We start from the raw sequence: 15,696 nt of genomic DNA on the forward strand, positions 1-15,696 counted from the left end.
AATGAATACTTGAAAACCACTTTAAAACCTTCTACTGCTGCAACTGATGGGATGTTTGCTATATTCACCTTACGCCAAGCCTTATTTCCTTTTCTTTTCTTTGCAAGGATTATGAGTACCCTCTTCATTCTCACAGTTCCCACTACCAGAAGAACGACCGCTGTCCCCCCCCGCCCCAGACCCTGCCTGACCATGCCTGCGAGGTGCCAAGCTGCCGCTCCGACTCCGAGTGCGAGAGGCACAAACGCTGCTGCTACAACGGCTGCATCTACGCCTGCCTGGAGTCTGTGCAGCCACCACCAGGTAGAGTGGTCTGATCCCAGTTTGATCACTATTTCCCTGTGATCAAACTGGGAGGGAGAAGCAAGCAGAAGTGGTGGTTGTTCATCGCCAAGTGTGTTGGGTCTCGGGTGGGAGGTCTGGGTTGAGTTTGAGTTGAGGATGAAGCGTCGGTTCCACAGTTCTGATTTCTGGGGTGAATCAAAAAATTATCTAAGGTCAACTGGTGTGGTGAAATTTCCACCAGCATAAATTGAAGAAGTCACTCAAGGCCAATTCTTTTCTTGGTATGACATACTCCGTGCTCAAACCCTGGCAGTGTCCAAAGTCAGGTTGGACAGGACATTGAGCAACCTGGTCTAGTGGGAAGTGTCCCTGGCCATGGCAGGGGGTTGGGACAAGATGATATTTAAGGTGCCCTTCCAACCCAAACCATTCCATGATTCTATGTTTCTATATTCAGGAAAAGAAGTAATCCCAATCTGAATTAGTGCTCATGGAAGTGAGGCAGCCATGGGAATGGAGGACGGGAAACAACTGCTTTGGCCTTTATGACACCAGGTTCTTGTAGCCCTGGAAAACATCCATGGCTCCCTTGCCTCTGGGACAACAACAGCATGAATATAAGTCAAAGTCAAATCCATCCTTCAGGGGCCTGGCAGCCTCGTCACAGGCTGTTAGAGGAAATGTGTGACTTTTCCATAACTCTGTGCCCCGTGGCTGCTCCACCTTGACTCTATGGTTTCTTGTTTGTGTCTTCTACAGTGTTAGACTGGTTGGTTCAGCCCAAGCCCCGTTGGCTGGGGGGAAATGGGTGGCTTTTGGATGGCCCAGAGGAAGTCTTACAAGGTACAGTACATTTTACTGTCTTCTCTGTGATACCAGTAATTATACAAAGGCACTGGATAATATATTCCTCATACCCAGGGCTTGTCAGGGATTTTGGGCTGCTGGGGCTGCTGGTGTTTGTCTGGAGTTTCCATAGGAATTGTGCTGGGGGCTGGTTTCTAGTGCAGTAAATAAATTACTTTGTATGGATATGGATTATCCAGCAGAGCACTAGGAATGCTCCAGGGTACTGGAATTGTACCCATTCTTCAAATAATTTGAAATATTTCTTTCTTTTAGAAAAAGACTTTGTCATCATACACATATTTTCTGCCAGCTTCCTGATAGACTGTGGGTGGACTTGGATTAGGAGATCTTTTAATCCAGAGTGTCCTCACCACACAGATGCCTTGGGCTGGGGCTGGGGCTCTAAGATCTGAAGGCTGCTTTGGATAGGAGCCCAGGCAAACTGCTGCAGAGTTGTGTCAGTCTGACATGGAGCTGGAGCATCTAAGCTTGGGGGCTGCTAATGAGATTGCGATTCTCAGGTTCATTCCATAGGGAAAGGTTTTTTTAATAAACTTTTTCCAATACCTCAAAAGAAGGAGAGTGGGGGAAGTGGGAAGTTTTCTTGTCTGAGACATTCCCAGGTGTATGTATACCTGAAATTCTTGATTTTTTTTCATGGAAAGGCTATTCCAGCTTTTGATCAGCTTTAGCCAGACACAGGTAGTGCTGATAAATTACCCTCTTTGGTCTTACACAGATGGTATCAGACTCACCAAGCCTCAACTCTCATCTATTATGGAAACTCCAAGTTCTTGAAGAGAAAAATCTGCCTCCAGCTCATTGGAGCTGCACTGCTAGAAATAAGATAAAATAGGTTCCTCCTCATCCATCCTTGTCATGCTTATATTATTTATTCTTATCTTAACACCTTCATCTCAGGTTGAGGGAGTAATTAGGGAAATAAGAACCATCAGTCATGGCTTGAGAATTACAGCAGAGGTCCTTGAAATTAGAATGCTGCAAATGAAAGGGTGGAGAGTCCCTGCACAGTCTATACATTTCATGGCCACAAACACTGCCTGAGCCTTGCTTTACTTTCTCATTCTGCTCTGCATTTGCTGGGTACTCAGGGGCAAGGTGATTAAAGCCTCTGTTTGGGATGGGGGTTGGCACTGCCTTACCCTGCTGTGAGTCACACCTGAGATTTAGATTCCCTGGTAGGTTAATGGGTGTGGAGCAAAGAACAGAGCGGCACCCTGCCAGTTCCTGCTCATGTTCCCAATTCCTCACCCAACCCAAAGCCCTGGCTGGAACAGACTTATCCCTGCTTGAGGGAATAGTTGTGTGGAGGGATCACCCATCAGGGTGAGCCTGGTGGGCAGTGGTGGGATGTCCCCACCACCCTCCAGTCTCACACAGACCCTGCACAACAGGCTGGGGGAGGGTGTTGTTGCAGGTAATCAGGCTGACCTGCACTCCCTGTATCAGGCTACACATCAGCTTATGCGTAAGGTGTGAACTGGATCACCTGCTCTAACAGGATTCTTTGGAGGTGTCAGCCCCGTGGTCCCTTGAATGGGAAGGAGTCTGAGATCCTGCCTAGGAGGAGGTGCAGAAGGTGGTGCTCATGTTGTCCTGTTTTGGTTCCCTGTGGGTGTTGAAGCCATGGTTTATGACCTGCAGGCTTCTCTTGCAGCTGAGGCCTGCAGTACCACTGAGGATGGAGATGAGCCTCTGCACTGCCCCACGGGCTATGAATGCCACATCATCAACCCAGGCAACACAGCTGAGGGAATCCCCAACAGGGGCCAGTGCATCAAGCTCCGTGGAAATCCAGGTCAGTGGGCTGGAAATCTTCCTCCTTCTGTTTCTTCATACTGATGTTTGCATGGCAGAACAAGAAAGGAAGGGACCAGGACATCAGGACACTATGCCAGTGTCCTCTGGGACTGTGTGAGCTGAGCAGGGAGTGACCTGCATGTGCCATTACCACACAGCACAATAGATAGAAATATTATCCATTACTACACCATTAGCTATGAAATGTGAGTTTCAAATGTCAGTTTTGACTTCTGACTTTGCTTTCTGCATCCAAAATATTCATAGAATTATAGAACCGTAGAATCCACTGGGTTGGAAGAGACCTCAAAGATCAGCGAGTCCAACCCTACCATGGTTACTAGACCATGGCACTAAGTGCCACATCCAGTCTCATCTTGAAAACCTCCAGGGATGGTGAATCCATCACCTCCCCAGGCAGCCCATTCCAATGCCTGATCACTCTCTCTGTAAAAAAACTCTTCCTAACATCCAACCTAAACCTCCCCTGGCAGACCTTGAGCCTGTGCCCTCTTGCCCTGGTTGCCTGGGAGAAGAGACCAACCCCCACCTGACTCCAACCTTCTTTCAGGTAGTTGTAGAGGGTGCTAAGGTCTCCCCTGAGCCTCCTCTTCTCCAGGCTAAACACCCCCAGCTCCCTCAGCCTCTCCTCATGGCACTTGTGCTCGAGTTCCTTCACCAGCCTTGTTGCTCTTCTCTGGACCTGCTCCAGCACCTCAATATTCTATTGTTGCTTTTATTCTGCTGACACATTTTCCCAATAAATGAACTTATAGAGGCCAAGCTATTTTCTAGGAAAGCTCATAACATGTCTGGGTATGTGCAACTTCATTCAATAGTAGGATATGTATGTCTGCATTGGGCTACAAAACATCTCAGTGTAGAGACCTGAGACATCAGTTCTGCCATTTGGTCACTGTAAAAAAGCAGAGGAAGCATCAAACCAGAATTCTGAGCTGCTTCTGTAACAGACTGGGTTTTTTCAGTGTTTTTTGATCAACTCTTTTATAACTTTTTCTTTCATAACCTCCATAGTAACCAATGTAATGCCTTAGACATGAGATATTTCTAAGAGCTTAAGTAATTATATAAATGGTAAACAGAACAACCTTGCTGGAACTTGGATGATGTAAAATGCTAACACATGGTCTGAAATGCTACCCAGATTATATTTCATTTGGGATAGTCTGTGGCTCCTTGACTTGTAGCTTCTGAAAAGATGATAACATGCTAATGCTAGCAATTCCCACTCTTAGGGCAAGTAAGTTTGTTCACATAGCTCAATAATCTAAACAGCTTTATAAGAGGTTTATAACATCGACACTACTTCAGCTGCAGAGAGCTTTTATTTTCCTTGATTGTGAGGTTATTATTTCCATATCTATAATGTCCCTGTGCTGTACACAGATTTTAAGACACAGAATAAAGGCTGACTGGGTATGTTCTCGCTACCTTCTCTTTCAGATGGACAAAACCTGAGGCATAAGTATTACAAGGAATATTTTGGTAAGCTGCTGGTGTGAAGTGTTTGCTGTTATTTATAGTTCTTGCAATGCTCACAAGGAATTTGCTGCTTATGGAATGAAGGTCTGTACATAGCAAAAAGAGATTCTTTAGCCTCAACTCTCTATGTCTTTGGAAGATCTTATTTTAAGATCTGCAATGACTTGACTGCAGACTGTTGAGAGAATCTCCAGCTGTGACAGAATGTGTTTAAAGTTACAGTTTTCTGCCAAGGGTTTCCACCCAAGGAGTGGGAAACATTCAATCCAATAACCTTTTGTTATTTTAAAGTTTATTTTTGGAGCTTTGCTCATGGCCCAGGACTCCTTGCAGCTGAACATAGAGCTCTGGCAAAGGCAGTCTTTAGCCAAGAGGTTTCATTGTGGTATGTCACCTCATTTCCAGGAGATGACTGGAACCCAATGAATAAGTCCTTTGGGGTTACCTGCAGCCACAAGGGGTATCAGGTGCCTTTTACCAATGGGTAGGTATGTGTCTCAAAGAACCAAAAGATCTCTTTCCTCATGGCTTCAAAGCTCCTGGTTTCTGCTAACTCTTGGAGAGGGACAGTCAGATCAGATTGGAAGTGACATTCAGATATAACTGAATCTTTGCTATACTATACAAACAGCCAAATTTGGCCAGTTGGGCTGATAAAACTAGGAAAGGATTTCCTTTCCTCTGTTCCAGTGTGAGCTATCACAGCCATCCCAGAGAACTGCTAAATAATGAGAGCAGTGAAACTGTATTGCTGAGAGAATCTTGAGAAAACATTTGCCACAGCCTAACATAAAGTGGAACTTTGTTGCTATTTGTTTTACAGGGAGCAACTCCAACAATGTGGTTGGCTATGTGAAAAACCAGCAGAAGCATTTAGGCTAATCACAGGTGTGCCTGGGTAAGTGTCCTGTGAATAAAAGGAAAGCTGGGTGGAAATAGTTGGTGCTTAGCATGCTTAGATTACAATTATTGAAAGAAATGGTTGTTTGAGGGTGAAATTACCTCTCACCAAAATGCTGGTGTAAGGACAGCACCTTAAAGCCACCTATAGGCAGCTACCTCAGGCTGCATGAAACATTCACATTTCACAAGGTGCACCTGTATTTCTCTGAAGAACTTTGCCTTGTGGCTCTTTAGAGGATGGAGGGATTTTCAAGATGAAAAATAAATGCTGCAAAACTTTGTGTGCCTTTAGACTTTAAACTTCCTGTTTAAGGGTTTCTTCTAATATAGGTGTAACTGTTCCTGCAGAGGTGTTTATCCTGGACTGATTGCAATAGAGTCAGTCTTGCAAATATTTAGGCACATGGGTGATTTTGTGGGATAATGTTATGTGTGTGAACAGTTGTGTTGAGTAGTGTGACCCTCTCCTCTGAGTTAAGGTCTGTGTGTCTGGCCAGAGCCAATGGCAAAAGCTCCAATCATCTTATCAGGCTTTGAATTAGGCAAGAATGAAAATACTTATTATACCAAAGGTTCTGTTCCAAGATAGTTTTCTCAGCACTTTAAAACTAACTTGAGCTCAACTGGCAGTTGTGGAAACAAAGCAGTTCAGTGTTCCTGTCTGTACCTACGTCAGGCTGATTGTTAAGGTTACTCAGCTACTTAAGGACAAGTTCTGTGCAAACATCCCAGGGAGGATAAATATTTTAATTCCTCTTTTTTGTTTTATTTCCATCCAGCTGAAACACTCTGTCAAGGAATGCTTTATCCAACAGTTTTCTATCTTGGAAGAACTCTGGTCCCAAATCTCGACATGCACATCTCCAGCTTCCCCCTGATTCCTGCCCATCACTGAGAAAAATTCACTGTTCAGGGAACAGGATGAGTCTAGATTTTAACCCTGTCAGGAGGGGGAGATGTGATCCCCTGAAGGAAACCACACTGTTCATCAGCTGCCCCTCTACAAATGGAATGCAAATACCTCCAAGGGATCCCTGTAAGCCACAGTGCCATGATCAGGCTGCTGACACAGTCTGCCCTTTATGTGCTTGTTATGTGACCAGTTCAGATTTCATGACCCTGAACACAGCTCAAGAATGACCCTGAACACAGCTCAAGAATGAAGCAACATCAAATTTTTACCTAAATGTCATATCCAGATTGCATTACATTAGCTAAGACTAAAGAGGCTCTCTAGACCAAATCCAGTGCCTGCCTATCTTGAACAACCACTTTAAATAAGCCTTTTCATAAGCTTAAAATTCAAAGAGACCTTCAATTTTCTTCTTTTCCTATTTATATCTAAGGTTCCCCAGGTCTGACACCCACTCTACAAGCCTAAATCTGAAGCCTTAAGAGTTTGAGGAAGTCTGAGCTAGGAGCAAAACCAGTTTGATGAAGTTTTTAAGTTACTTTCCTTTAGCTTCTCAGTCTGGTGAGCTGCAGATGGTGAGCTAATAATGGAACACATTTCTTTCTACAGTATCTAAGCAGACACAGATGCATGTCAGGCTTTGTAAGTTGCTGGTTTTAGCCAGCACAGTTAATACTCACAAAATCTCTGGTTTTGTACCTGCAAAACCTTAGCAAAGAGGGCTGAGGTCTGGATTAATTGTTGTATGTATTAGAAAAGCAAGTTCAGGATAAATTTGTGTGATGCAAAGGATTGTCTGGCAGATGGGCCACTGCACTTCGCAAGTCCTGTACCTTTATGTTGACTTCCATAAATCCTTAAGGTCAAATTATTTGTATTTGGGCCTTAATACTTCATTTAACTGTTTCATTATAACATGGACACCACATTCTCTATTAACATTTTCCTTTTCTGCTGCAGTCCTGAAAGGACAGCTGCATTTATTGTGACAAATCAGCCAGGATTGCTAGGCAGAAGCAGCCACATTTGCTCCCTGGTTTAGTACAAGTCTCCATCTGCATGCATTAAATTAACTTTTTAATTTGCAGAGTAGTAGTGGTGTACATAAATACCCAATTCACAAAAGCAAGTGCCTGCTCTCACAAAATATAGGAGGTTTTTTTCCACTCACCAAACAGTTTAAGTCAAAGCCAAGATGCCTATAAAACACTTGATACTTTGCACATGACATTTGCATCTGGAGAGATGGAAGATGCCAAACTGCTCTTCTGTTTCCTATCATAAACAGGCACAGCCCTCAGTGCTTGACAGAGCAAAGGAACAGCAGAAGGGCTCCACATTTTCCTAAATACCTTCATTTGTTGCAGTCTATTCACTTCTTTGTGCCTTTGTTCCAAGTTCTAGATATTAAGTTCAGCATCATATTAGGACAGAGCTATTGCTAGAATGTTATCATATAAAACTCCCTGCAATGATATGTTAAATTCTGCTCAGATAGGAGTCATAGAACCATAGAATCATGGAATGGTTTGGGTTGAGAAGGAGCTTAAAGCTCATCTAGTTCCATCCCCCCTGCCATGGGCAGGGATGTCACCCCCTAGATCAGGTTTCTCAGGGCCCTATCCATATTCTATAGTTCCAAACTCAGTTTAGGCCAGAAACTTGCTGCTTATCTTACTGCAGCCTTGCTCCTCATGCTGCTCAGTGAAATGCATTGATGTTGTCCAGCATTACTTCTTGCAAAAGAAATCAAATTCTGTTTAAAAAAGCAAAGCCCTTTGGTGATCACTGTTAAGCCCCAAAGAGTAATTGCCAAATTGTTCTGTTTTAAACTAAAAAATTCAGTGCCTAAAACCTTGTAAGGATCTAGTTGAAAAACCTGTGTTGAATATTAACAAATTTGAAAGAATAAAACCTCAAATCTCAGCCTAATCTTTCAAAGCAGTGAAAAATATGCTTCAAGTGGACACATTGGCTTTGGTGTCTGGTATTTAGCAGCTGCAGAAGCACATCCCTGACCACCTGGGTGGGATCATACAGGTATTTTCTACTTGCAAAAGGAATTTTTGAAAAACAGAATTGACAAATTGATCATTTGTTGATGAATTTCTGTTTACTGGGTGGGTGTTAGCAAAGCCATCACCCTTCCTCATGGTGCTATAATGCTTGAACTTAATGCTTATAACTTTTTCAAGTTAATTCAAGTTATTGTCAAACTCAGAAACAAAAGCCACAGAAGAGACTTGTCTAAGTGCTGTGTTTTTAACACTGACATTCATCACACGTTGAAATGAAACACAGACCAAGTGAGTTGTCTTTTTTGCTTTCTCTCCAAAGACAAATGTTTTGAGAGCAGTCTTGTGCAGCACAGTAGGAAATCACTGGTGCAGGCTGGTTTTACTGTTTCCATGTTCACTTTACAGCATGTTTGGTGCTATAATAAACTTCACGTGTCACTGTGTGCTAGCCATGCTCATGGCCTTCCAGATCCTTGAGGATCTGCTGCAGACCCAGGCAGACCCTCCCTGGGGTGTGCCCCTGGTGCTCAGTTGTGTCCAGGTTCTGCTGCTTTGGTGCTCAATAAAATGTGATCTGTCTATTTTTCAACCATGCCTAGTTTCACTTGTGTGTTCTTATAGACTCTTGGGTTTGGATTATGAAAAGAAAGGACAAATCTTTTAAGTTGTTGGGAGAGCTCTGATAATACAAGTACAGAGAGACAAAAGTCATATTGTCCACTGGAAGGAAGGTGACAAATGCCCAAACTGCATCTCCCACCTCTGTTCCCTTTCAGAGAGATCACCTCTGTGGGTCAGATACTGTCTCAGTTCTTGGCACCTGCATTTCTATTGCCCAAAGAGGAGCTGATGTGCAGCACTGTAAAGAGGCTGGAGATGGTGCCCCAAGGAGAAGGTGACCCTTTTGTTTGAGCAGGCATATCTGTGCTGATTCAGCCTTGTTGCTCACTGCTGGATGGGTTTCAGCTGCCAGCTCAGGTGGTTTGGGCTACACAAGCAGCTGCTCAGGCAGCTTTGCAGGAGGTCAAGGCTTGCTTCAAGGGTGGAAAAGCGAAACGAGCCAAAGGCCAGCACTGGGCTGTGCCCACTGCAGGACACAGAGCTGACAGAGGAGGGAGGTTGGGCTCCTGGACTACATTTCCAGGAGCAGACAAGATTCCATCATCCCACCTGCTCCACCCACATTGGTCTCGCTCTACCTGCTTGTCAGGAGTCCTTCTGCATTTCTTCCCTTCTGCCCTGAAACCATACGAGGGAGAGAAACTGCCTGTAATTTAGCCATGGAGAGGATAGCAGTGGTTCTCATCACCTTGGAAAGGTTTTCTGTGGGCTTTGAGATGTCAGCCAGCACTAGGTGTCAAGGCACCTCTTCACTCTGGCAGTGAAGTTTTGATTCTCATGGCAATGGTCACAGAGCATCTTTGAATGGGGAGATTACAGGGGCTGTGTGCATAACTCCTGTCTCCTCCTGGGAGGTGGACCAAGTACTTTGGCTTTCAAGAGAAAGACCACAAAATGATGTTTTCATTTCAACTTGTCTCCATGTCAATGCAAGCAAATATAGTTTCTGCTGTTGTAGCTGGGTAATGGTCCTTGTGGAATATAGTGTGACCTAAGGCAACATCTGCAGCTGACACTGAAGTGCTGTTGGTGCAGCCAAGAAACCAACACTGGAATCAACAGAATCATATCATAACAGATCTTCGAGAAGTCAGGGGTCTGCACTGAAACCACAGTCTGCATCTCTGGGTCAGGAAGCTGCAGAAGTTGGAAATATGAGAACAGCAAAAACCAATTGCTATTATTTCTTACTGCCTGTTTGGAGCTCCATGAAGCTCTTTGGTGCAGGAGTGTTTTGGTTACCTTCAGGAAGCTGTTCCATAGTTCTATGGGCAGTGAAGAAGGCTATAAGGTTGAGAAAACCCACAGAAGAGTCTTTGGAGACTGAAGGTTTCTCTTTGCCTAGGACATAGCAGGGATTTGCTCATAGAGGAGGTTGCTTTCTCCTTCCACCTCACACTGTCTATGCAGGGTGGATTTCTCTCTGGAGGTGTGGTCAGGTGAGCATCAATTGTCTCTGGCAAAAGGATTTATGGCATCATTTAGCATCCTTCAAAGACAGATTATAAAAACACCTTTTGCTGGTAAGTCTGCAGAGGTAAGTCCTCTTTCTTCCCATTATTTTCTCCTGGGAGAAAAAAGAACATATTCTCGTTACCTCTCTATGCAGACAAAATAGCAAGAACCAGGAGAGAAGCTGTGCAAAACATAAAAGACTTTTTGATGGTTCCCAGATACATACATGGATGGTGGGACTTGTTTCACCCAGCCTGAGCCACTTACCTGGTGAGTCTCCCAATTTAAGCAGTGGAGACTGTGCAAAAAGAAACCAAGAGCTTTAATTAAATTCCTTCTTCCTTCCCTGTTACATGCCCAGGGACACATCTAAGGATTTTACTCAGCTTTTATCAGTAGCACTAACAAGATGGAAAGGAACCACGGCTCAAAACTCTGTTCTTTGCTTTTGTAACCAGGAGCAGCAAATGTTCTGCCCAGGGGGCTGGAAAAACCCCACCTGAAAGCAAAGTGTTTGGATTTTTGGGTAGCAGCAAACTTGTTTCTACCCATGCAGCAGAGTTTTGTTCCCTCAAGGTGGCACAAGAGGAACGAGTGTGACAAGCCCTGGCTCTGGCAGGGAAGCAGGTGAAGGAACTGCGAGTTCTGAACTGAAAGCAACACTCTGCCCTCACAGCAGCATCCTTTGGAGCTCAGGGACTCTCAGAGTACAGTTACTTTTCTGTTTGTCTTCATAATAGATATTTTCTATTTAAAAGGGGGAAAAAAGGTTTCCCAAATAACCTACTTAGAACTGGATCTTTATTATCCAATTACATAGGAAATACTATAAGGGCACTGTAATTGGGCTGTGTGTTATGATTTTATAGTGTGAGAGTGATGTCGTATAACACAGTGAAGAAATACAACTCGTATTAGTGTTGTTTTCTTTACATTATTGTCTTGATTCAGTTCACTCCCAGCATTTTCTGAGCCATGAGATACTAAAATACATGAATTTTTCATTAGATTTCCTAACAGGCAGAAATCTAAAGCAGCAGGAAAATGAAACTTGAATCCATTCAGTAGTTTCACAGAGTGAGTGGCAAACAACAACAGCTACATTTTGGTTTTGCACTTATTCCATTTCATTGGTGCTAAAATGTAATTTCATATTACAGAACTGAAGGAACACGAAGATGACAGAGAAGGCCACAGTCCTGAGTCTAAACCTCACTGTTCCTCTCAAGCTGCCAGTCTGCTGGATAATAAATCACCATCCACTGATTATTATGGTGTATTATTATGCTCATCAACTCATTTTTTTTCCTTTTCTGTGTTCTGTTTGTCTTGGTATTTTTGTCATACCCTTCACTGCACTGTTCCCCCACCCTAACCTGGGATGTGGCATCTCATCTGTGTCCACATCTCATGGATTCTGGATTATATCCTTAGATCTACAAGTGTCTCCACAAACAGCAGGTTTTTGGCAAGGGATGAAGTTAAATATACAAAGAAAGCATCAGCCTGTTGCTCAATCAGCCACATTGTCATCAGCACTGGGCTAACAAGCCATGCAGGGACTGCCCAGGCCATGGACACACCATGAGCAGAAGAGCCCCAGGACACTCAGGCTCCTAGTGGGCAGGACCTTCATGGATGATGGGTGAGGATTTAGGATGAGAAAAGCATGAACAAAACCAAAGAGAAGTTTTTTTCCTACCTGCCTAGAGAGAGGGAAGTTATTTTTCACCACTTTTCAATCAGAGACACAAGGATTCAATGTGATCCCAAGGCTACAGCGACTATGAGGACACTTGGATGAGCAGGAGAAGGTATTCCCTGCCAGGCAGTGCTGCTGTACCTTGTCAGGAGGACAGCAGAGCCAGCTGGCTGTGCTCCAGATCCTTACAGCAGCTACAGGAGGGGACCAGTTCAAAAACACTTGTAAGCTCAGAGAGGTTTCACCTCCTAGTTCCCATACATTCGATAAGGTCCAAATCCCTGTGTACCTCTGGGCTGCTCCGAGCCTTGGCTAAGCACCTTACTTAAACACTGGGCAGGGCCTGGATGTGAGATTCCCAAAAATCAGAGCCCAGCATTATCCCTGGATGCTTTCCCATGGGAAGGAGAGCGATACAGGAACTTCCTTCAGCTGCCTGACGCATCCAGCTCGGGTCCTTACGAAAGCATTGCTCAATCGGGAGCTGAGGGAGTGGGGAAGCTCCAGCTGTTTTACGAGAATCTGGCTCTTTGCAGGGTGTTTCCCAATCCCTTTGTTTTCTCCTCGGTCTGGGAAGAAGCCCCTCCCTCCACCGGGTGCTCTCTGCAGGTGCATCCTGCAGCTGGAGTGTCCCACGGGGCTCATCAGCTTTTTCCTGGAGCTGGTGGGACCTGGGAGATGCAAATAGGTTTCACGGGAAAACACCAGTTTGGTGGAATCCAGCCAGGTTTTGGGTACTGGGGACTGTCACACAGGTGAAAGTCTTGGGGTCTGGGTCTCATCATGATCCAGTGTCACCACCTCCAGTGCTCCAGAGCTGTGAAGCTGTCACCTGAATGTCCTCGGAGAGAGCTGTTCTGCAGAAAACTGCACATCTATTTCTCTCTGGCTGGGAATGACATTTATTCCCTCGATGCAGTTTTTACTGTCAAAGGAGGATCTTAATCTCACAGTTTATGCCTTAGGGACAATTTAAGTGTAAGTGAATCCTGCAGTCATGATGCCTGGGGGAGGATGTAGGTCTCGTGGTGCAAACCAGAGCATGGTGTGCCCTGACAAGCAGCTATAAATCTTCAGAGAGGATGTGACTGGTGAAATTCATCAATCATAGAATATCCTGAGTTGGAAGGGACCCACAAGGATCACTGAAGTCCAACCTTTGACAGCAAAGTCCAGCTTTAGCTGTATGTTGAGATCCACCAGGAAAGCACAAATGAAACACTATGAGTTTTATAAGTGATCATCACAAATTCCCACATCACACATCCATGCCCTCTCCCTGATGCGAATACTTATAAATACCAGCATTCTGCTGACTGGAGCATTTGCTAAGGAGGATTACCCCAGCCTGGAAGTTTACAAACAGGCTCAGCAGTGTGTGTAACCTGTCCTGCCTCTGCACGCCACAGCCTTGGCGAAACACCTTCCCTATCTGCCTGCCCGAGATGTGGCACTCACCCACGCTCCTCCCGCAGCAATCCTTCAGAGGGCGGGGGAAAACCTCAACCTGCTCTTCAGCTGCTGGCCATGCACACACCTCAGGCCACCTCACTCCTGTACCAGCCACGCTGTGAGCCACAGCCAGGCTTGCCCAGCAGGGTTGTATGGGCACAGCACCCGGCTCGGAGGGCACTCAGCCTCCCTCCACCACCGGCACCCGCAGGTGTGACTGGGCGGCAGGTGAAGGTGCCTCTCCCTGCCAGTAACCCCAGCCCCCTGCTCACAGGGGAATTGGAGCCAGCTCTGCCAGCAGCTGGTGGCCCCATCCCGGTGGCCCCCGGGGTGTTTCCCACCACGGTACAGCGAAGATGGGAGAAGGAAGTTTCGCCAAACTCTTCCAGAAAAGGTCGTTTCTTCGCTTAGTGAAGCAATATCAGCCCCTTGGAAGCAGCGAGCCAGAGGAGGAGGTGAGGATTGCCTATGCCTCTTGCCTGGGCCTGTTGAAATAGTTTGTGTAATTGGGGTTAATTTTGTCTGCTTTGTCCCACCGGTAACGTGATATCTCTGCTGCGCTCGCCTCTCTCTGCGTGAGCTGCGCCCTGTACAAGTAGGGATGAGATTAATGTTGTTTACCAGGAGCCATGGGGAGACTTGTTTCTATGTAATACTCCCAGGACACAGAGCTCAGGTCCAGGTCCTGCCCAGGAACATTGTTGTTTGCACTGAGGAGGATCAAAACTAAGGAAACGTGTGGGAGAGCACCTGCCACCTGGCCGTGGGTGCCGTGTGAGCTCTCTGGAGTGCTGGCACATACCAGCACTGCCTCAGAGGGGAATGAAGAGCAAGGCTAACCCTGAGTCTAGGGGTACCCCCTGCCACCAGTGCTGGCCACTGTTGGAGGGGCTATGACCCCTCAGACTGTTCTCTGTGCTCTTGCTGCAGTGATGGTAATGAGTGACCAAGAAGACCTTTGGTTCAGACCTGTGGAGTCCACTTGGAAATAATGCTTTATTTCCCTGAGCAGTGCTGGTGTATGAGCACTGATGTCCCTTCCCTGCTCTCACCACCTCTGCTTGGTGCAGAAGGATCAAAGAGTGGCCAGTAGAAGTTTAGGTGACACATTTGCTGTTCTTCTTTGCTACAAAACCTTCAGGTCTGGGATTGTCTGATTATTTGCTCAGCACAAGGTTTTCCATGGCTCAAATGCCATTTTTTTCTCCCACATGACAGATTGGTTGGATGCTCTCCCATGTGAACCCCATTTGTCTATTTCCATCAGCACATGGGGTTAGCCCTTACTCCCATCTGAATGAGCACCAACCATGTCCTTGGAGATATTCATGTGCTTTTTCTGACAGTCTGACTGAGGCCTTTTCTCAAATGCTGTTTCAGCTAATCCTCTGCTTTCTTCTGAGTCTTGTCTGTCCAGTGTGGGGGTTGGTCAATATCGCAGGGAGAAGAAAAAAAGACATTGAATTCTTATCCTATGCACCACACAGTGTATTGAGGGATGCTACTCCACACTGTTCATGTAGAGCTCAAAATCCCAGGAAAAGAAGATCCTGATGGGGTACAGAAGGTATCTGTAGCCTTGGCTTGATGGGAAGCTGGGATTACTGATCATATGTAGGCAGGAGGCCACTGGCAATTAGTCTGGCTTGTTCGTTGGTTGCACCATTTATGCTGTGCCAAAGTAAACAATGACATGAATTTACTTCCTAATCTAAACGCCCTTTGAATTTTAGCTCTGGTCCATGCAGAGTGACACATGTATAACAGGACAGGGAGATGATTGGTGTTCTGGTGCAGGGTAGGAAGTGTGAAATGAAAATAGACTCTTGATAAATCAAGAACTTATTCTCAGGTTGTGATTTAGACTGGTAAAGGACTCACATTTCCCCTACTTGATAGTATTTTGCTTCTTTATTTGAAATTAATTGCAGAGCACTTTCAACCTTATAGATCTTAAGTGTTTTGGTCAAAGGGTTGTGCTGGGCCTTAAAGATATGAGTGCAGGTGATCTGGTGGGATTTCAGCAAGGACAAATGAAGAAACTGTGGGTTGTGAAGGAAATGGTCCAGCACAGATCAATGCAAGGTGATGACCAGTTCATGGGCTCTGGCCATGGTGTTACCTGAGGGTGGCAGGACACTTACCTTCCACAACAAAGCACACACAGCCTCTAG

At 45.3% G+C, this 15,696-nt stretch overlaps 2 protein-coding genes across 2 annotated transcripts in view; both read left to right on the top strand.

Annotated features, from left to right (window-relative positions):
* The window catches only part of WFDC1 (WAP four-disulfide core domain 1), an 11,360-nt gene extending 6,020 nt beyond the window's left edge, over nt 1–5,340 (top strand). The window contains exons 2-6 of the mRNA XM_009076927.1: nt 108–303; nt 1,045–1,128; nt 2,813–2,953; nt 4,420–4,461; nt 5,282–5,340. Coding sequence (XP_009075175.1) covers nt 108–303; nt 1,045–1,128; nt 2,813–2,953; nt 4,420–4,461; nt 5,282–5,340 — 522 coding nt within the window. The remainder of the gene's footprint in view (nt 1–107; nt 304–1,044; nt 1,129–2,812; nt 2,954–4,419; nt 4,462–5,281) is intronic.
* Nucleotides 5,341–13,878: 8,538 nt separating this feature from the next.
* ATP2C2 (ATPase, Ca++ transporting, type 2C, member 2) overlaps nt 13,879–15,696 on the top strand; it is a 28,221-nt gene continuing 26,403 nt past the window's right edge. The window contains exon 1 of the mRNA XM_009076928.1: nt 13,879–13,977. Coding sequence (XP_009075176.1) covers nt 13,879–13,977 — 99 coding nt within the window. The remainder of the gene's footprint in view (nt 13,978–15,696) is intronic.

Source organism: Acanthisitta chloris, unplaced genomic scaffold (genome assembly GCF_000695815.1).
Source record: "Acanthisitta chloris isolate BGI_N310 unplaced genomic scaffold, ASM69581v1 scaffold2866, whole genome shotgun sequence".
Taxonomy (NCBI): Eukaryota; Metazoa; Chordata; class Aves; order Passeriformes; family Acanthisittidae; genus Acanthisitta; species Acanthisitta chloris.